Source organism: Trachypithecus francoisi, unplaced genomic scaffold, assembly GCF_009764315.1.
Source record: "Trachypithecus francoisi isolate TF-2019V2 unplaced genomic scaffold, Tfra_2.0 Lachesis_group7, whole genome shotgun sequence".
NCBI classification, from domain to species: domain Eukaryota; kingdom Metazoa; phylum Chordata; class Mammalia; order Primates; family Cercopithecidae; genus Trachypithecus; species Trachypithecus francoisi.
Window position 1 is genome coordinate 90,713,640 of NW_022681472.1, and position 23,311 is coordinate 90,736,950.

Consider the following 23,311-nt stretch of genomic DNA (forward strand, 5'->3'; position numbering starts at 1 on the left):
ACAACTTGTATAATTTTCTATTGGAAATGTGCAAAAAGCTTATGTCCTTGTGATTCTTAACTACATGAAGGCTATCCTGTTGTACATATATAGATCCTTCCTCTTTGCTAGATTGAAGTCCTTGGGTGCTGGGCTATTGCTTAATTCCTCTTTGTTTCTCTGTTACTTGGTTCGTTATAGATAATCAATACCTGCTAATTGAATTGAGTTGCAAATAACAACACCCATATATGTTTTATGATATTTTAATTTTATTATAAATGTCTCAGTTGCAAAGTATGCCCAGAGAAGGGTTAGCGGCTGATTATAGAAAATTTTAGCTTGAGGAAAAAAATGCTATAGTTTTTTTCTTCCTTTTTTACAAAAATTTATTATCACATTTTTGTTTTAGCAAATTTTTATTTTATTGTTTTGTAAATTGATTCAACTATTTTCCTAACCCTTTTTTCTATTAAGAATTACTTGCTTTTTGTTCTGAATATTTTTGTATTTCTAATATGAAGTGAATTTTGCTATCTTCTGTCTTTTGTGTAGGATTATAATGATGAGATCAGGCAAGCACAGCTCCAGGAATTAACATATTTGAATGGTGGTTCAGAAAATGCAGATGTTCCAGTGGTTCGAGGGAAACCCACCTTGCGTACAAGAGGTGTACCAGCCCCAGCAATAACCAGGTAGGTGTAATTTTTTTTTAGGTTAACATACCATGGCAGCAGTTTTAATATTTCCTTTATTAGTAGCCAAAAACAGTTCTATCTGAACAAAACTTGTATTCATGTGGGCATGGTGGCACATGCCTGTAGTCCCAACTACTCGGGAATCTGAGGCCGGGAGTTCAAGGCCATGGGTATGCTATGATAGTGCCTGTGAATAGCTGCTGCACTCTAACGTGGGCAATGTGGTGAGACCCCCATCACTTTAAAAATCATAATCATAACTTTTTTAAGTCTGTAGTCAAACAATGTGATGTCATATTAAGGGGATTTACTTTGGAGTGAGATGTTCCTGGGCTTAAATATAACCTGTGACACTTATTAGCTGATGATTCCAGATGAATATTATTATTCACTATAATATTAATTTTTTAAATCGAGACTTGTTTTTTATGTAAGTAATCACATTGATATGAAGATTGGGCCAGTAGTCACTTGTGTTTTGCCATTGAGTAAACCATCAGGCTACTTCATTGCCACATCACCAGTCCTAAGCACAGTGTCAGACACCAAGTCAGTGTCCACATGCTTGTTGCCATTTTATTCACTGTAAATGCTCTGTGGTATCTGTAATTCCTGAGGTGGTCTAGGCACACACATTTTTTATTTCTGTCCTTGGACTGGTGATTAATGTTAATGGGAAAAATGTTTTAAAGGAATCATAAATCTGACATGACTATCTCAAATTTATTTGAGAATTATTTTTAATTTTTCAATCTTTGAAGTCAGTGGAAAGAAGTAATGCAAATTTTTCAATTAAACTAATGACTATGGATAAATTTTTATTTTAGATAGAATTCTGCATGAAATAATTTAAAATAACATTCTTGTACATCTCTAAGTTTATTTGGGAGAGTAAAAGTCACTTCCTCAATTTGCATTGCTGATCAGAGCAATGTCAGAGCAGTTATGCAAGAAACATAGGTATGGGTATGATCTCTAGTAATAAAAAGAGCTAATAGTAATAGGGTTGCTACTGATGATTTTGTGAGATAATTTATGTAGGTACTCAGTAAATGGTAAATCTCTTTCATTTCTATTTTTTATACCATTAAGTTTACTTGAAATCTTAAGAACTTACTTACCTGCTTCATTATTTTCATGTGGCTGCTGTGACAGATTACCACAGATTTTTCTTGGCTGAAAATGATAGAAATGTAGTCTCTGATCGTTATGGAGGCCAGATGCCAAAATCACTATCACTAGGCCAAAGTCAAGGTGTTGGCAAAGTCGTTCTCCCTCTGGAGGCTCTAGGGGAGATTCCTTTCCTTGTCTCTTCCAGTTTCTGATGACTGCAACATTCCTTGATTTGTAGGCACATCACTTTAGCCTCTCCATCCTCACACGGCCTTCCCCTCTTATATCTATTATCTCCTTCTGCCTGCCTTTTACAAGGAGACATGTGATTATATTTAGGGCACACCAGGGTAATCCCATCTCGAGATCTAAATCACATCTGTAAAATTTATTTTTCTAGATAAGGTAACGTAACTAGATAAGGTAACCTTATTTAGAAATTTTTTTTCCTAGATAAGGTTCCTGGGATTAGGACAGGATAATTTTGAGTGGCCTACTAGTCTAGTTAGTTTTATCTTTGTTGTAATGGGAGCTTGTACATTTACAAGCCAAATACAACAAAATATATTTTATTTTATTTTGTTTATTTATTTATTTTTTGAGGTGGAGGGTTGCCCTGTCACCCAGGCTGGAGTGCAGTGGCACTATCTTGGCTCACTGCAACCTCCGCCTCCTGGGTTCAAGTAATTATCCTGCCTCAGCCTCCCGAGCAGCTGGGATTACAGGCGTCTGCCACCACTCCTGGCTATTTCTTTTGTTTGTTTTTTTTTTTGTATTTTTAATAGAGACGGGGTTTCACTGTGTTGGCCAGGCTGGTCTCTAACTCCTGACCTCGTGATCTGCCTGCCTCAGCCTCCCAAAGTGCTGGGATTACAGGCGTGACCCACCGCGCCTGGCCAACAAAATATATTTTAAAAACTCTTCTGAAAGTCTCCAAACTTATTACATTACCGGTTTATGTTTGTTTGTTTATTTGTAGATACAGGCAAATAGTATGGTTCATAGTGGCCAGGTGCATTATTGGTGCCATAGCAGATAGCAAACCTCCCAATCAAGGCATTGTCTCTTAGCTCTTTGAAATAATAGAGACTGAAGCATCTGTCCTCAAGTCTCACCCAAAAAGTGAACAGAAAATACATATAGATAAGTAAAAAGAGAAACAGACCAGGCACAGTGGCTCATGCCTGTGATCCCAGTGCTTTGGGAGGCCAAGGCCAGAGAATTGATTGATGACAGGAGTTTAAGAGCAGCCTGGGCAACACAGCCAGACCCCATCTCTACAAAAATAAAAATAAGCTAAAAAGAGAAACAGAAGTCTCCCAGAAATGACATTTATATGTCAGCATTCCAATCTTCTTGGTGAAATGTAGATAAAAAGATATCTCTGTATGTGTATATATACTTTATTTTTAGTGATATATATATATGAACACTATATGTAGTATTCATCATAAGAAATTATTTACCTGGTATATTAATTTCCTGTGGCTGCTGTATATAACTTTATACAAGTAAGATTAGTACACAGAAAAGTACGTTACCACATTTATTTTATATATATACATATCTTTATATATGTGTGTATGTAGTAAAATTAACCCAGTGATATTTCACTTAGGATTAAATTACTCTTACATATACCTTTTTGCAGAATATCAGCACAGAATGAATATCCCCTCCAGAATAGAGTGTGGAGAATTGAGCGTACCCACTGCTGTTGTTTAGGGGGTGTTGCGTTCCTTACACTAGATCTGCCATTTTTACTGAATATGATTTATAATTCAGTTGTCAGTTTCTAAATTAAGTTGTTGAAAATGTTATGAACAGATGAGGAACAGTTTTTTTGTTTATTTTGAATGCAATACCTGGACAGATACCTCCATCTGCACAGATGAAAACCCATCCCTCGTGATTACAGTATATGCATTGCTTGTCATTTAATGCTGTTTTAATGTCTTGATGGTTAATATTCTGTGATAGCATTATTTTTAAGTTCAAATTTTAGACCCTGGTTTCAGTTCGTGGTGGAGTAATGGCTAGTTCAGTGTCAGAGTTAAATGCCTTTATTTGTGTACTTACGGTTACCACCTGTGTACTTGAAATCATAAGCAGCTCATATGCTAGGCACCAGCAGGGCACTGAACACACAACCCACTTTCTTTCCTCCATGTGAATATGGTCTTCCTCGGTCGCAAATCCTTTAAACACCTTGTTTCTACAGTACAATGTTTATATTCTTACAGCAGGAATTCAAAGCCTTCTCGGTATATTTTTTCCTCAGATCTTTTCTACAGTTTAGTCTTTACTGATTATTTTGCCATATTTCCTGTGCATTTAACCAACCCTGTGCATTTAACAACCTACCCTTTATGAAACAAAGGGTAGAAGCTTTGTTTCATAAAGTTGGTGCTTGTATTTTTCTATATTTTTGCTCACTTGTTTCTCTGCCTTGCCTTTTTAAAATCATTATTACCTTCAAGTCCAAATTGAAACTCATTTTAACAAACACTTGCATTGCTGCTACTATTGATGGAGTACTTTTCTAAGCACTTTACAGATATTAAAACAGATATAACTAAGTTATGCCTCATCATAGTCCGACGAGGTGGGCCCTGTTTTGTTAACATCACCATTTTAAAAATGAGGACAGTGAGACCAGGGAGGTAAATTCTTTGCTCAAAGTCATGCAGCTAGTGATTGGTAGAGCCAGGTAGAATCCAGGCCGTCTGCTTTCATAATCCAAACCTCTCCTCTGTGATTGGTCCTTCCCTTGTGTTTTGATCCAGAATAATAAGTTTTTTTTTTCCCATTCCCTTACTGTAATTCTCCCAGATAATTTTCATTCTAGCACTTTTATTGTGTTTTCATTATGGCACATGATCACACTTTTAATACAAGATGAAAAGACTTAAATAGTCATGCACCGCGAAATGACGTTTTTGGTCAAGGATGGACTGGATATGTAACAGTGGTCCCATAAGATTATAATAGAACTGAAAAGTCCCCATTGCCTAGTGACGGTGATGATCTTGATACTGTGTAGTCCTAGGCTATGGGCTAATGTGTGTTTGTATCTTAATTGCATACAAAAACAGCTTAAAAATAATAAAAAAAAAAAGTTAACAGAAGAATACTGATAGAATAAAGATATAAAGAAAATATTTTTGTACCGATTCACAGTGTTTGTGTTTTAAGCCAAGTGTTGCTAGAAAAGAGTCAAAAAGTTTAAAAAAAATTAAAGTTGACAAATTTTTAAAAACAGTAAGCTAAGCGTAATTTATTATTGAAGAAAGGAAAACATTTTAAAAATAAATTTCGTATAGTCTAAGTTTATAATGTTTATAAAGTCTACAGTAGTGTTCTAGGCCTTCATATTCACTTGTCACTCACTCACTGACTTACCCAGAACAACTTCCAGTCCTGCAAGTTCCACTCATGGTAAGTGCCGTATCTAGGTGTACCATTCTCCATCTTTTATATTGTCATGTCTCCGTCTTTTATTGTGTCTCCACTGTACCTTTTCTGTGTTTAAATATGTGCAGATACACAAACACCTATCACTGTGTTATAGTCACAGACAGTCTTCAGTATAATAACATGCTGAACAAGTCTGTAGCCAAGGAGCAGCAGGCTGTATCACATAGCCTAGGCATGGAGTAGGCTATGCCTCCTAGGTTTGTGTAAGTGCACTCTGTGATATTTGTACAATGATGAGATCACCTAAGGAGCTGTTCCTTAGAAGGTATCCTCATAGCTAAGCGACTGTATTTATTTACTCCTTTTTTTCTTTTTTTTTTTTTTTGAGACGGAGTCTCACTCTGTCACCCAAGCTGGAGTGCACTGGCCAAATCTCAGCTCACTGCAAGCTCCACCTCCCGGGTTCATGCCATTCTCCTGCCTCAGCCTCCCGAGTAGCTGGGACTACAGGCGCCCGCCACCTCGCCTGGCTAGTTTTTTGTATTTTTTAGTAGAGATGGGGTTTCACCGTGTTAGCCAGGATGGTCTCGATCTCCTGACCTTGTGATCCGCCCGCCTCGGCCTCCCAAAGTGCTGGGATTACAGGCTTGAGCCACTGCGCCCGGCCTATTTACTCCTTTTTTTTCATGAAATCACATGCGGTAACTAACGATAGGTGGTAACTAATGCCAAACTAATATAGTCCACAGAATAAAACTAAGGTAAAAATAAATTGATGAGCAAATTAGGGTAGAAAATTACAAAAACCCAAGGGTAAGGTCAGTATACAAAAACGTACGTATTACAACATTCCATAGTGTTGGCAGAATTGGTCTTGAAATTATACTTTGAGTTGCCTTGTGGCTAAAGATAAGGGAAATATGGCTACAGAATCCAGTATCTAAATGTCCAAAACCAGTCACAATACATACAAAAGAAAAACATACTGTTGGAGCCTACGAATTTCTACTTAAGACTTGTGAGAAAAATCTCCAATGAATAGCCATAAATTGGCCTTCATATGATGTGATAATATCTTTAATGGCATTCCTTTTTGCCATGTTCAGTTCCTTAGTAAGTCATTTTTATTTTGCCTTTAAACCTCAAGTCATTTTTTTCTTTAATCATCTCTGCCATCCTTCCTAGTCTAATCCACACTACTCTTCCATTTTCAGTCACAATGACTTTTTCAAATTAAATGTAATCTTATGTTTTCCATCCTTAAAATCCTTCAGTGGCTCCTTTCCAGTTAGAAGAGAATCCACACTTCCTCACATGCACTTACCTGATCTAGCACTTGGCACTCTCCTCCCCTTTCTGACTCTTATCTTATCCACTTTTCCTTTGTCTTAACTCCAACCTTACTGGTCTCCTTTCTTTTGCTCCTTAAATAGCCCAAGTTCATTTCTTTCCCAGATCCTTCACATTTACTCTCCCTCTCCTTGGAGACTTTGTCTCCAGCTGTCTGGCTGCCTCCCTCTCAGCATTGCATCCTCAGCCTACAAGGGCACCTGGTCAGAGAAGCCCTTGCCGAGCACTCAGTGTGAAGGGGCCATCCTCTCAGCCAGAAGCTGGCTCAGAACCCTGTCCTGGTGGCGTCGTATCATTGGTCAAGCCGATTTACCTTATTTATTCGCTTTGTCATTGTTATTCCTTATGGGTAATGCAAATCCATAAAGACCCATGTGTCCCTAGTACCTTGCATATGGTAATTGCTCAGTAAACAATAATGTGAATAAAGTGCTACAGCACATTCTTTAGTCTCTTTCTGATCAAGTGTTGACCATGGGAAATATTCTTTTGCTAATGCTGATCTTATTTGCCGCAGGACTGGGTATGTCTAACTCAACAGTTGTGAGCCCTCCAGGATGCTGCTTTCTGTTCCTCTCTTAACACTCGGTGGCTTCTTGCTGCTTTCCCATTGGCCTTTGCTCTGGCTGTTCTGGCCCTTTCTTCCACGTAGGAGCAGTCCGGTCTCCACACATTTGATAACAGAAGCAGCAAGAAGAAACTTGAGCAAAGGAGATTATGCCCTCTTTCTAAGTAATAAGTGTGTATTCACAGATACTGGTAGTGGTTTTGTTTTAAGTGAGAACATTAGACTAACCCAGTCACCCAGGGTCGTTTATCAGTTTTCATCGAATTGGGGAAATTTTCAGCTACTGTTTCTTCAGATATTTTACTTGCCCCTTTCCCTGTTTCCACACTATGGGAACTGTCAGCTTAAGATAATCCTTTATAGTTTCTTTTCAGCATTAGATCACATGTCACTGATTTTCATGATGTCACATCTTTGTGATGCTGGTACTTTACTGGCTGCTGTGATAAACAATAAACATTATCTGAAAGTAAGTGTGGGTCAAGAAATGAGAGTGACAGTGTCTCATCTGATCCCATGGTTTGAGAAGTTACGAAGTTACGTAGCACCCAATATGCATAATAATTGCTGTTATTTAATAATGAAATATTTCCTTTCAATTATAATACATATTGTAAAATAGTATGTGTTATTTTTCAAACAGCTGCAGTGTTGAGAAATAAATGTGTAAGTTGTTTGGTACTCACAATTTAATTATCAAATTTGTTCCTTATTGGTTTGGCCTGGGGTAAATACCATGAAAAAATTACTGAAACACTAAGGACATTGTGAACTGAGAAACTTCGGGAAAGTGTCTTTATGATATTGTCCTACAGGCTGAGTCTCTGCTCATTTTTTGTTACTTTTTTGTCTGTTTTCCAGACTGGTCGATGTCTTGACCTAGCCTCAAAGTTCACCGCCTCCTTCCTTTGTATTTTGAAGCCAAACCAATGATATTTTCATTTCAGATCCTTTATATTTTCAGATATAAAATTTTCATTTGATTTTTCATAGTTTTTATTTGTCTGCTGAGATTGTTGTATCTTTTGGTTCATTACCAGGATATTTTCTTTTGTAATTGACCCAGGTTTGGCTGCTGGCTGCTCAAAAGTCAAACACAAGAGGCAAACACAGGAGGTGAGGGTTGATGGGAAGAAAAGCAGGTGTCATTAGAGAGCCAACAAATTGAGAAGATGATGAACTAGCGTTCTAAATTTTAAAATTTACCTGAGGGTTTTTAAAGTTAAACATGGTGTGGGACACCCGTGGGAGTGCTGCAGAGCTCAGGGGCTGCGAGTCTTGTTCCAGTGGCTGTCGTGGATAATCGCCCACCTGGAGGCCTAGCTGCTGTCACCTTGACTTCAGACCAGTGGCGGTGGACTAATTGTGACTCCTGCTGAGTGGGAGGATTCCACAGGGGCTTCTTGCCTGCTTTAAAATTAGCCTCTGGAATTTCTTAAGCAAGGACATAATTTGATAAACATGCATTGCCAGAGGGGAGTTTATATAGAGGGAAAGAATGAAGAGGTGAGAGGGGAGGGAAGGAAGAAAAGTGGGTGATTTTTAAAACTGAGATCGCTGGTTATACTTTTATACATTATAAATTTTGAGAGTTTTGTTTAATTCCTTGTCTGCTAATTAATCTGGTTATGTTGGAGTAAATATCGTGCTTTGAAAACTCTGGAATTTGCTATATTCCTCCAAACAGTGTTGTTTTAATTTTACTTTTTAAGACTGTTTAAGCAGATAGCTTGATTGAACTCCAACTGCAGACTGTATCTCTTGGTAAGCAGCTAAAATCTCAGACGAGCTCCTTCATCCTTTTCAGGGATACTTGCAGTCTGCCCTGTGCGTTTGTGGTTCAGTTGTCACTGGAGAGTTGGTGGCTCCCTATCTCTGGCTCTTTTCCTTCTACACTTCCTTCCTCACTTTCCAGCACCTGTGGTTGCTGGAAACTTTGGCCTGTGATTCATCCAGTGCAAAGACTCAAGAGTTTTCCATTGGAGTCTTAGCTGCTCAGCATGATCCCTGCAGCCTGTCCTCATTGGAAACATCATAAGAAGTCACTTCATTCAGTTACCTTTCTTCAAGTGTCATAACACTTTGGAATTTACCTAGTCATTAGCCAGTAACTTCAAGTAATTGCTTTTTGTATTTTATCCAAAGTTTAGTTTTTTGCCCAAGGTTTGATTTGGTTGGAGCTTATGTTGTTATGTTGTTATACCAGAAGTAGAACCTTGTGTGTTTTGAGAAAACACGTGTGCCAGAAATTTCATATGTGTGGCTAATGCCTCACAACAGCCATGTATAAGCTAAATATTATTATCTCTATTTTATAGATGATGAAAGTAGACTATAAATGTAGAGTTATACATCTTCTTCAAGTGTTAGGCAGTTAGTTGTTAGTGGAGTCCGGATTAATACCTAACTCCCTCAATTGAGTTGTTGCTCTCCTACATTTCCTCTGTAGTTTTATATTTGAAAAATAATATTCCTAATGTTTGCTGAATATGCTAAGTTTCTTATTAGCAGGCATTCTCTCTGAATATAAATGTAACATTAAAGTTGAAGTTCTTCACATTAGAGCAGGAACTTACTTGATTTTTTAATGCTGAAATGTTATAATAAGCCAAAGCCCAAGTATTATAATAATATCTTCATAATTCAGTCGAAGACAGTAAATTCAAGACTCCTAAGAATATAAAACTAGAAACAGTAGAGGATGAAATAAATCAGTTGATGAAAGAAATGCTGAGATAGACAGGAATTAACAACGAAGCCTTCATTATTAAAGTTGTATTTTGGCTGGGCATCATGACTCAGACCTGTAGTCCCAGCACTTGGGGAGGCCAGGGTGGGAAGATCACTTGAGCCCATGAGTTTGTGACCAGCATGGGCTATATAGTGAAACCTTATCATTACCAAAAAAAAAAAAATTTAAAAATCAGCCGAATGTGGTGTCACAGCTTTTCAGGAGGCTGAGGTCACAGCTACTCAGGAGGGAGGATCGCTTGAGCCCGGGAAGCAGAGGTTGTGGTGAGCCGAGATGGTTTTAAAAACAAAAAGGTCTGTTTGAATACTCAAACCTAGTAGTACATCATCAATTGTACTTAATCCAGACATGCATATTACAAAGCCAGTGCTTTGGCTGGTAGAGCAATAAACAGTTAATAGAAGAAACAGTCACATTTACTTTTGCTAAATAAAACAGCACAGATCCTTTAATGGACCCCAAGTGGTGGCAGTCTTCACTGACTGCATAATTACTCCTGAACACCTCTGAATTAACTGCCTGCATATTAACGCCCTTGGACACACCTATTGCAGCTTACTGTAGTTGGAGTTGACCACTTGTCAGGATGATGAGGAACTGTGTTAACGGCTGTGCCAAGAGCTTTTAAGCTATTCCCTTGGGATTATTAATAGCACTGTTAACAACGGTTTGGGTCAGAAAACTCTGGGTGCAACTGAGTAAAACTCCATCCTAGATACAGAGAATAAAGAGGTTCTCAGATGTGGAAAACACGTCAGTTCACACTTGCGTAAGCACTTCCTGAAGCCCTCAGAGGAGAGATTGCATCAGACATTTTCATTAGTATATTTCCCTTCTGTTTAATTATTGAAATGTACTATTTCCAAAAGTATGGAGTAACTCCAGTTTGGGTACTATACATCTTTTCTGAGCATCTACCACCCCGTGCTGTACTCTGCTGTTACTAGGACCATATGGCAGTGCAATTACTAAGTCTGTTAATCTCCAGACTAGCTTGGGCTCATAGTAGAGGGGGAATGTGCCTTTTGCCCTTTGTATTGTTGGGTCCAAGCAGAGTGTTGAAATTCAGCATGTGCTCAATAAATATTCACTGAAATAAGTGGAGATCAGGTTTTTAAAAATCTAAGAAATCTGTAATTGCTTCTATGTCAGGATTACATTTACCACCACCACCCCAATGCCACAGGTTACATGTTCCATGTGGTCTTCCCATTACCCATAACACTAAGAGCAAAGTACTATGAATTTAGCCTTAGACTGAATACATGTTTAACAGTTTAATTTGCATGCTTATTACCTGCTGGAATTTAAAAAAATTCTTTTTTTGCCCCTGAAGGGTAGTAGCACATAGAAAAGAGAGCTTTAGAATCAGATCTAAATTCACATGTCACTACCACTATTACTTAAGCGGCACAGGAAAGCGCCTTCTCTACACTTTAGTCAGATGGGGGCAGCACTGCCAATATTACAGATTTCCCCTGAGTAGTTAAAGCATGCCCTTTGTAACATGGTTACAGCCTTACTTGCCACACACATCCAAAGCCCCAAACAAAAGCTGCTTCCCGTCTTCCATTTCCCTCACCCAACTTTAATTTGAAGAATATTAAAATATTTTAATACCTTATGCTGTCTCCATTCTGGATATTACATATTTTCTTTAAAAATTTCAAAACCTAAAACCATAACACTGTTATACAATGAAAACTATAAGCATGATTGGCTGCTAAAATTGAATTTATTCTAAAAAATAGGGTAACTCACTGGTTTTCAATATAGAACTTTTTCAAAAAATAGCTAATCAAGAACCTCACTTTCAGAGATGCTTATTCATGTACCCTCCTTTTCCCTAAATTCCACTAAATGAATGAAAAAAAGTTTTAAAAACTATAAATGTACTGGAAATTATTAAAATAGTAAATGTGGCCGGGCGCGGTGGCTCAAGCCTGTAATCCCAGCACTTTGGGAGGCCGAGACGGGCGGATCACGAGGTCAGGAGATCGAGACCATCCTGGCTAACACGGTGAAACCCCGTCTCTACTAAAAATACAAAAAATTAGCCGGGTGAGGTGGCGGGCACCTGTAGTCCCAGCTACTCGGGAGGCTGAGGCAGGAGAATGGCGTAAACCGGGAGGCGGAGCTTGCAGTGAGCTGAGATCCGGCCACAGCACTCCAGCTGGGCGACAGAGCGAGACTCCGTCTCAAAAAAAAAAAAATAGTAAATGTAAGACATTTCTGGAAGAGAAAAAGTGATGGGACTAAAATGGACAAGCAACATGAGAGAAGAATGCATTATAAAAGGCTGCCAGGGAGTTAAGAGTATTTTTAAAGAAGCCCAAAAGAAACTCTGAACTAACAGAATAAGCATGGCCAAAATAATTAAAATGACAAGTAAACAAATATACATAGCTGTCAAGTCCAGATATAAAAATTCTGAAGAACTAGTGAAAGTAATAAACATGCTCTCTGAAACAATCAATGGAAACCTCTGTTTCTTACAATAATTTAAGAGGTTGAAGAAGATTGACCGGTCATCTGAATTTTTAGGAATTCTCCTTTCTAGTATACATTTGCTGACCAGGTTTTGAGTGATTATTTTCCTGTGCTCTGCTCTTGCCTCCCCCTATAACTGGTGCCTAAATTTTATAGCCAGTTTTGTCTACAAAGCAGCTTTTCATTATCAGTTTATATTGAAGGACCATGTTAAAATCTGGACTTACATTTTTTTAACTTCACATTTAAAAAATTTTGTATTTATATTAGTTTGTTTAAACAATGGTGTCTTCCAAATTTTATGAGACAATTGAGGTTTACTCTTTGGAAAACTAAACCAATCACCATTAGGAGCCCTGTAGTTTAAAAAAAAAAAAAAAAGCAATAATTCCTCGACCGTTTTTATTCATAGTTGGTTTCATTTAACAAATAGCAGAATATTTTAGGAAGAAGTTTTCTGAAATTCATAAATTATTTCAGCTTTTGAAATATAATGCAGTACTTAAGAAATACCAAACCTGTATGTAATTCTGATGTACACTGAAATGAAGATTTAGAATCATTAACTCTAGGCCGTGAGATAAAGAAATGCACATTTCAGGATTCAAAATACATAGAAATTGTATTAGTGTTAAATTGGCTACTATAAAATTACTGGGCAGATTGGCAAGATAATTATATAATTAACATTAAGGAAAAAAACTTTAGGTAAGCACCAAAATTAAGCAGCAACATCAAATTCACCACAAGTTTTTCTAAGTTTGGATAGTCTTAAGATACAGACTAACTTGAGAGTTAGTAATTTGAAATTATAACAAAAATTGAACAGTTACAGGAAAGTTATACTTTCCTTCCTTGTAATTTCCTGGAAAGAAAAAAAAAAAGTTTAACCTACTGTCGAACATGTGACTCTACTTAGAAGGTGAGCCTTGTGGTCTCTGGGTGACACTCCTATCTTGGTTACCGTTACATTCCCACTGCCCACAACAGGGCCTGCAGCACAGCAGCCTCCCAGGGCAGGTTCTGTGGTGGAGAGAGGGATGAAGGAGCGAATGCTCTGTAGGAGGCCTTGCTCAGCGCCAAGTGCCAGGCTGCAAAGACCTCATTTCCTGTTCCCCCTCACCCAGCCTGGCCCCTACTGTCTTTCTACTCCTAACACCAAATCCAAGTCCATACAATTTTTTAAAAAGAAAGAAAGAAAGAAAAAAAACCTCTCTGCCTCTTATTTTATTTAAAAAGGTAGTTTTTGTCTATAATCTTTAATGATCTGTGATTCTTATAAGGCAGCCAGCCTTACAGGGCAATTCTGTATCTGTTGCTTATGAATTTATATCTATATATATGTAGACTAGAAGGCAGAATGCACTTATTCTGGCAAAACTTTCTTTTATGCATACACATTTTAGGAATTTAATATTGTGTTATTTTGATAGTATAAAAATAAATGTCCTTAACTCCACTGCCATTTGGAATGTTTAAAGCCTTCCATTAAAAAAAAAAAAAAAAAAAGTCTTTATTTTTAGAGGCATAAACACCAAAGTGTTATATGATATTATCTTTAAAATTGATTAAGAATATTATAGATGCTACAGATTATCTTCATAACTGAAAATGATGTACTTTCCTTCTATAGTATATGAAGTTATGAGAAGTTTTATTAGGAAAACTGAATAGTTAATATTAGGGCCATAAATGTTTTACCAGAGTGTGGTATGATTTATATTAATGTACCAATCAATATTAAAAAGTCCTTTTTTTTTTTTAAGGAAAGAGTAGATATAGGAAAATGGTAATATATTTCCTAACTGGATAAAATTGTGGAAATTTTAAATAAAAAATACTCCATTGGAATGTTATTTAAATTGCTTGTTTCTCTACTGGGTTTACCTGCTCAGGCCATTCTCCCGCCCAGTCACCCTTCCTCTCCTTCCTTCCAACTCTGTGCCTACTGGGTAGTCTGTGCATTTAATCCCAACTGGGCTTAAGTACCCCATTACCCCACATCTGGCATGAGTACCCCACACCTCAGACAGAAAACTGGAGGACTTACCATAGAAATGAGTTTCTCTGCTTTTCCTTGCTGTGAGGTCCACTGAATTCCTTCTACTGAAATCAGCCTTCAGTATTCAATTACTTTTGATTAAAGCACTTTCTGATGGTGTGTTAATGAGCAGCCACACTGGAGCTGACGGAGGGGAGACAAAAAGGGGAAAATCTTTGGTTTCCTTTGAAAACACTTTCATAGGCTTTGAGAAGATAATAACAGAGGCAAATAGTGTTACAAACTGGGTAACTTCTGACAAGAACTTATAGTTGAAATGCTAGCCAGGGATGAACAGGCAAGAAATGCAACTAGGCACAGATTCTCTCAGTTACAGCTCGGCCAGCACTTTTACATGTCCTGTGCAACATAAAGCTGGAGAAATGTTCTGAGCCTGCTGTAGATATCAATGACAACGGGAGGCAGGTTGACACCTAGCTGGCCAACTTATTTTTTCCTAAAGTTTAAACAAGATCCACTAATGAGCTAAGACAGTTTACGGCAAAAGGAATCCAGTGAGTATGTTCATGTACTGTGGCTCTGTCTTCCCCACCACACTTTGGTTTTTCAGAAGTTTTAATAGTTTTATTCAAAACCTCTTTGAAAATCATCTGTTTCTGATGCTAGGTCATTAATGTAACAGATTTTCCTTAAATCCCTTTTGTGAGAAGAATTGAAGTTACAGTGATGTGGAAGGCATTGTATTTTACCTGAGTAAGTCTAGAATTTAATAGGGGAAAATCAGAGATAAACAACTATAACAGAGTGGTATAAATAGAGGAAAAGAGACATGAAGAAAAGAGTGCCATGAAAATACAAATGAGGATGCAAGTAATTCTGCAGGGGCAGAGCGGATATGTACAAACAGAAGAAATCAGATGGGATAGTGCTGGCGGGAAGTCATCCCAGTTAAGGGTGCAAAGGCTTGGAGGCAGAAAAGAAGTGGGGCATTCGAGGCTGGGGATTAGAGTCGGGGAACTGGCATTGGGGAAGCCAGAGTTTCCACAGTCACCCCTGACTCTTACTCACTATGTGACTTTGGGGAGCTTGGGGGTTACTTCTCTGTAAGCCATAGTTGCCTCTTCAATAAAATGGAGATAGAAAAATAAGCACACACTTCCAAATCCTACTCAATTTTTAAAATTTCGTTTTCAAGGAATCAGACTGTACCATGATTCCTTTTTTGATTACTCAAAATAATTTGACACTAAAAACTGAATTCCTGTAGCACAGATATTTGATCAGTCCCTCAACAGAACCGTAGGCAAATTACTTCTCTCTCTCAAACTTCTCTATTATCAAATGGATCATTGTTTCCAGAGAGGAAGGAAATTTTTGCTGCATAGTTCCAAAAGACAATAGAGCTGATAGTTAGAAATGACAGAGAAAGATTTTTGTTTTTAAATGAAGGAAAAAAGTAAAAGCGTGATAAAAATCAGAATTGGAAGACAGTGGGTGATACAGCTTCAAAATAAGGAGCTCTGATCAGAGACTTTACTGGATACAAAGAGACAAAAAATAGCTCTCTTGGACTTAAGAATGTACTTCCTTATACACTGTCTTATTTGTCAACAATTTTACCAATAACCAGTTTGTAACTTTTTAAATTGTAACTTGTAAAGTGCCTTGGATTTCTTTTATACTCTATACAGTGTAGGATAAGGAAGCAGTTGCTCAATTAGTTTTTTTTTTTTTAATTGCGTTGAAGATTGGATGACACACAGAAGAAAGAAAAGAAATGACCAATAACTTGCTTCATAAAAGGGCTACAACCTCTGCATCTAAGACTCAGCCCATCAAAAGATGGTTTGCAGACAACCAGCAGCAGCACTTGAGAGCCTGTTAGAAAAGCAGAGTGTAAACCCCACCCTGGCCTAAAACAAGGTCATCAGGCGCTGTGGATGCACATGAACGTGTGAGATGCGCTGCCCTAGAACCACATTTCGGGTGGTCTCTAGAGTTGCTCAGTAAGAGCTGCCAACATCATCTCTTCAAAAGTTTTAGTCTTCATCAGCTCTGACAGTTCCTTCCCTGTGTTCTGAGAGACTCTAACTGTAGGCTGTTTCGCTTTTTCCTTTTGTCAGCCTTCTCATTTGCATAGCAATCTTAGACAAGGAAAACACTCTTAGAATGATTAAACTTTACTCTCAGAAAAGCAGTCTCACAGAAATGAAGCAGGATTGTCAAATATGTTAAGAGTGTTATAGGAAAGACAGAGTTGCCCCTCAGGTGCTTATTGCTTCAGGACACAGATCTCAAATGGATCTCTAGGAAGGTTTTTCTCACTGTGATCCCTAAGAGAAGACTAAGGCCCTGTCACTGGATCTTGCAGGCCCCACTCTGTAGTCAGCATGAGTCCTACTCCATCTGAGTGAACCCCAGAAGTCAGCTGTATTTTCCCAGGTCACCAAGGTAGCAATGCTGGAGCTCGCTTAAGCAATCAAGGCATCTGCCACTGAATTCATTGTTACCTGCTGTACTTGACTGCTTCTCATCAAATTTGTAGACAAAAGCCAAACAATTTGGTATGTGTTTACAAACTTATCGGATGACATTACTGTTACTAAATGTGTAAAATGAGAACTGACATGAGTTGTACTTTCTGTCTCCTTCGCTCATCTTTCACTAAAGCCAAAAGGAATATATCAGGACAGAGTAGAAGCAGAAGTCTGTGTACTAATTACCACTTACTACATGCGAGTTTTAGACTAGGCACTTTATATACCCAGGGTGTAAACATCGCAGTTATTCTGCTGGTGGATTTATTAACCCCAATTTACAGATAGGAAAACTGAGGCTTGAAGATCAAATGACAGAATTACATTTGAGTATTAATGTGTAGGAACCCAAAGTGTATGCTTTTCGTTACATCTTAAAACTTTGTATTAATCTGTGAACTAAATAATTCGTTTCTGAGTAACTGTTTTTTTATTTTACTTTATTTTAATATTTATTTATTTTTATCTTTTTTTTTTTTTTTTTTTTTTTTGGTATTTGTTCATTCAATGCATTCTTACCATGGCAGCTCACTGCAAAAGCCTTCCTGGATTTTTTCCGTATCTGAGTTTCAAGACCAGAAACCGGGTCACCCTGCTGAAAACCCCAAACAGAAAGAGTTACTGCATTGTAGTCTATCCACTAATCTGCTTTCAAAACTGTGCGGATGTTCTATCTTTTTGCTCTTCTCTTACACGCAGTTTGTGGTACCCTATTCCTATCAATTTGGATCTACTTTTCTGTTTTTAAAAAAAAATATCATTGATTCAAGTTCTCACTAATAGATGCTTTTTCTCTTCTCATCCCCATGTTATCAATCCAGCTGTTCAGCCTTGCCCTGAATGTTATTTGTAGCACACAGTGAAAACTTTGCGATAAGACAGGATTCTTGTGTTAGCACATCACCTCCACCATGCCTTTATTCCACCAGTGTCATCTAAAGCATTGTTCATGCTATTGCTGCTTAATACCACTCCTGTGGAATTTCAGCACTTAAAAAACTAATTTTCAAAATGTCTTTTATAGATAAGTGTCCAGAACAATTAGATGTATATCAAATGACTTGTCTAAAATTCCATAGCAGATAAAAATACCTTAGTGTGATTTCATACACCAGTGGGACGTAACCAACAATGTCAATGATTGCGGAAGAGAAGTGTGGGCTTCTTGAATATATAAATGTATGTCTTCCAATTTGGTAAAAGATATACATTTATATATTCAAGAAGCATATTGAATATTTTGTAATTCATATAGTACCTTGGATGGCAATCATGGATATTGGATAAGGAAACAGGAAGCCTTAATTAGTTTAAATATACACTAATTGATGAAAATGTCACAAAGGAGTTAGACATACTATAGCTACAAACTACTCTCTCCTCTAATTGTGTTGAAGATTTTTCTAGATACATATACTGGAGATACACAAAGATGAGTAAGACACTACAGAAGTTATATCATCATTACAGTTCAGAGTGATTGTAGTTTAAATAAACTTGATTTTTATTGAGTCAGCAAAAATTCAAAACACTTTATATGCATTGTCTCATGTTTCTCTCCTAATAACACAAACGTGGGCTCTATATTTAGCCTAATTTCACAATTGAGGAAACTGATGTGTAAAGTTCAGACTCTTGATTAGTTTGAGTGCTAACTGGCAGGTCGATGTTAAGCTAGTAAGTACACGAGGAATTGAATCAAAATCTGATTCCAGTGTTTTTGCTCATGATAACTATTTTTACTGTACCAATTTTTATGGTCTAGGATTTTAAACAAAAAACCTAATTTACAATAGTCATTAAAGGGTTACCTGAGGGTGAGATGAAGAAAAAGTGGTTTTTTTTTCCTTTTGACTGCATTAGACATGTTAAGATTAGGTTCAACTGCTGCTATCAAATGCACTTGTGGTGGCTTAACCCAGTAGAAATATCACGTCCTTCTGCTGCCCCACTTAAAACCCGTGCAGCAATGCCACACTGCGCTTCCCCAGCTCCACAGAGCTTGTGACTGTGCTTTTCTTAGCCTTTCACTTTTTCCTTCAAGCCTGCTGCCCTTACAAACATGTCTGCAGGAAGAAAAGAGTGAAAGAGAAGAGAGAATGCCAACTATGTAGTTCTAAAGAGCTTCCCATAAATCTCAGTGCTGATTGATATCTTATTGGCCAGAACTGGATCACAGGCCACCATAGCTGCAAGGAAGCTGCAAAATTGAGATTTTTTTTAATGTACTTAGTATTTTAGAAAAGTTTTAGCTTTACAGAAAGATTGAAAAAGTAGTACAGAGAGTTTTCCTATATCCTTCTTCTGGTTTTTCTCTGTTATTAACATCTTACATTATTAGCATGGCTCACTTATTTCAGTTTATGAACCAATATTGACACGTTGTTAACTATATTATCGACAGTATTGGTACAGTATTAACTATAGTCCATTTCAGGTTTCCTTAATTTTTACCTAGTGTCCTTTTTCTGTTCCAGAATCCCCGGAATACAACATCACGTTGAGTTGTCCTGTCTCTTTAGGCTCCCCTTGGCTGTGACAGTTTCTTAGACTTGTTTGTTTTGGTGATATTATCAGTTTTGAGGAGCACTAATCAGGTTTTTTCTAAGATGTTTCTCAATGGGGATTTTTCAGATTTTTTTTCATCATTAACCTGGGTTTATGAGTTTGGGGAACTAAAACCACAGAGGTAAAATGCCATGTGTGCCGCATCATATCAAGTATACATACTGTCCACGTGACTTATGCTCATGTTACCTTGATCACTAGCCGAGGTCATGCTTGTCAAGTTTTTCCACTGTCACATTCCTCATTTTTCTTTCTTTCCTTACTATGTCCTTTAAAAGGAAGTCAGTATGGGGAACCCCTAATTAAGAAGTGGGGAATTAAAATTCACTTCCCCTAGGTGGAATATCTACAAAAATTATCTGGAGGATTTGTCCCCTCTCCCCTCTGTATCGATTGATTGATTCAGTCATTTCTATCAGTGTGGACTCATGGATATTAATTTTATACATTGTGATACAATTTGGTACCACTGTCTTTTCTTGCTCAGATTGTCTCAGCTTTGGCCATTGAGAGTTCTTTCAGTTGGCTTTGACACACACGCGTAATTTGTGGGTTTTATTCTTTTCTTTTTTTTTTTTTTTCTTAAGCACTTTCTTTCTGGCACTACACGTTGCTCCAGACTAGTCTTATATATTTCTACCTCCAGTCCTAAAATCAATCATTTCTCCAAGAAGCTCAGGTTCCATTTATTGCTGTATAGTATTAGAAAGCAAGATCAGGGTGCTGGTTTTGCTTGTTGTTTCTGGGATGTGCTGAGGTCTGTACTTTCTCAGCTGACATAGAATGGACATATATGTATATGTACTAACCTATGTATATACACATATTTATGCATATTTCCTTATTTAACCATCTGTAAATATAGTAAACTAAACATGAGTTCATACTGATGTCTCTGATTTTAATCCGTTCGCACATTGACCTTTATAGCCTCTTCCCTTTTCTTACCACTCCACTCCAACTTAAGAAACTGGCTCCCACCATTCTTTTATTTAGTTACTGTGTTCCAGGATGCATGTACAGTGATATCAGAATGGTTAACCTGTACTCACACTTCTTCCTGCAGAAAATAACTTCATCAACTAGTACAGTGCTTATTTACTTTTTTTTTTTTTTTTAACCTTAAGTCTGACAGACTTATCTCATTTCGAAGTTTACTTTTCTTCAGCCCCTTCAATAAGGTTGTTTTCATATGCTTTAATCTAGTTAAAATGTTTGTTCACATTCAGCATTGCATCCTGAGAGTCTCCTACTTCCTCAGTAATATTGTGATTTTTAGTGTGCAAACATGAAAATTCACTCTCTGTGCTGTGAAGTTCTTTGGGTTTTGACAAATGCTTTGTGTCATGTATTCACTGTCATTTTGGTTTCGTACAGAATAGTTTTATCACCCTAAGCTCTAGTCATTCAACCTTCCCTCTACCTCTTAACCTGTGTTAACTACTGATTTTTTTTTTTTTAACCATCTCTCTAGTTTTAGTATTTTCAGTATGTCATATAGTTGAAAAGCATACATTATATAGCCTTTCCAGAGTGGCTTCTTTCACTTAGAAATGTGCATTTAAGATTTATTCCTAGTTTTTGTGGATTTTTAGCTCATTTCTTTCTACTGCTGAATCATTTACTGTTGTATGCATGTAACCCAGTTTGCTTATCTTTTCATCTATCGAAGGGCATCTTGGTTGCTGTGAATAAAGCTGCTATAAACATTTATGTGCAAGTTTTTATGTAGGCATAAGTTTTCAGATCCGTTGGGTAAAAACCTAGGAACAAACTGCTAGATTGCACAATAAGGCTATGTTTAGCTTTGTGAGAAATTGCCAAACTGTCTTTCTAAGTGGCTATATACTATGTTGCATTCCAGGCAGGAATGAAAGTTTATGTTTTTCATATCCTCACCAACACTTGGTATATTCAGGTATTTATTTTAGTCATTTTAATAGGTACAAAGTGGTATCTCACTTTTGTTTTAGTTTGAATTCCCTAGTGACAAATGATGTTGAACATCTTTATTTGGTTATCTGCCATCTGTAAATCTTCTTTGGTTAGCTGTGTGTTCAAGTATTTTGCCTGCTTTTTAAGTGGGCCATTTGCTTTCTCATTGTTGAGTTATAAAAGTTTTTTCTGTGTTTTGGATACAAATCCTTTATCAGCTAACATGTTTCCCAAATATTTTCTTCCTTTCTGTGGCTTGTCTCTTTATCTTTTAATAGTGTCCTACACAAAGCAGAAGTCTGGCCGGGCGCGGTGGCTCAAGCCTGTAATCCCAGCACTTTGGGAGGCCGAGACGGGCGGATCACGAGGTCAGGAGATCGAGACCATCCTGGCTAACACGGTGAAACCCCGTCTCTACTAAAAATACAAAAACTAGCCGGGCGAGGTGGCAGGCGCCTGTAGTCCCAGTTACTCGGGAGGCTGAGGCAGGAGAATGGCGTAAACCCGGGAGGCGGAGCTTGCAGTGAGCTGAGATCCGGCCACTGCACTCCAGTCCGGTCTACAGAGCGAGACTCCGCCTCAAAAAAAAAAAAAAAAAAAAAAGCAGAAGTCTATAATTTTAATAAAGTTGAACTTACCAATTTTTCTTTCAAGGACTTTTTTTGATATTGTATCTCAAAACTCTTCACCAAACTAATATAATACAGATTTTCTTCTATGCTTTCTTCTATAAGTTTTATATTTCATATTTGGTTTTAAGATACATTTTGAGTTGATTTTTGTGAAAGATGTGAGGTCTGTGTCTAGGTGTCTACTTTTTTTTTTTTTTTTTTTTTGGTTTGTTGATATTCACTTGTTCCTATACCATTCGTTGAAAAAAACATTTTCCGTTGAATTGTCTTTGCTCCTCTGTCAGTAATCAGTTGACTATATTTCTGAGGGTCAGTTTCTGGGCTTTGTATTTTGTTCCATTGATCTGTGTCTTTTCTTTCGCCAATACAATGCTGTGTTGGTTGTAGCTTTTTAATAAGTCTTGAAATTATATATTATGAGTCTTCCAACATTGTTTTGCTTCTCAGTATTGTGTTGTCTGTGCTGGGTCTTTTGCCTTTCCATGTGTACTTTAGAAAATGTTTGTCAATATCTAAAAATATATCGCTTGCTGAGATTTTGATTGGGATTGCATTGAATCTGTGGATTAGTTGGGAAGAACTGGCATCTTAACAATATTATGACCATGAACATGGATGTTACTCCTTTGAGTTCTTCCATCAGAGTTTTGTAGTTTTCTACAAAGGAATGCTCTACATATTTTATTAAATTTGTACCAAAACATGCAATTTTTTTGTGGCTTCAGTAAATGTTTTTATGTTCTTAATCTAAATTCTACCTGTTTATTGCTGGTATGTAGGAAAGCATTTGACTAGTAACCTTTTATTCCTTGTTTTACTAGCTTATTAAGTATAGGAGTAGGTGTGGAGTTTGGGAGATTTTTTGGACTATTTGGGGGGATTTTTTTACGTAGCCAATGATGTCACCTGTGAATAAAGGAAGTTTTACTTTTTTTCTGCAAAATCTGTGTAAGTTTTATTTACTTTTCTTGTCCTATTGATGTAGGTAGGACTTATAGTATTGTGTTGAATAGTAGTTGTGAGAGTAGACATCCTTGCCTTGTTCCCAATCTTAAGGGGAACACATTCAGTTTCTCACAATTCAATATGTTGTAGGTTTGCTGTACATGTTCCGTTTTCTCTTGAGATAGTCTCGCTCTATCGCCCAGGCTGGAGTGCATCTAGGTGTTGCCATCTAGGCTCACTGCAACCTCTGCCTCCCAGGTTCAAGTAATTCTCATGCCTCAGCCTTAGTCGCTGGGATTACAGGCATATACCACCATGCCTGGCT

The 23,311-nt window shown here is 37.4% G+C and overlaps 1 protein-coding gene across 4 annotated transcripts in view; it reads left to right on the forward strand.

The window, feature by feature from the left end:
* Nucleotides 1–23,311, forward strand: part of KHDRBS3 (KH RNA binding domain containing, signal transduction associated 3) — a 203,321-nt gene that overhangs the window by 102,463 nt on the left and 77,547 nt on the right. For all 4 annotated transcript variants that reach the window (XR_004435247.1, XR_004435246.1, XM_033202636.1 and 1 more), the window contains exon 5: nt 535–674. Coding sequence is in view for 2 of the 4 variants with exons in the window: in XM_033202636.1 (XP_033058527.1) it covers nt 535–674 (140 nt within the window). In the remaining 2 variants the exon portion in view is untranslated. The remainder of the gene's footprint in view (nt 1–534; nt 675–23,311) is intronic.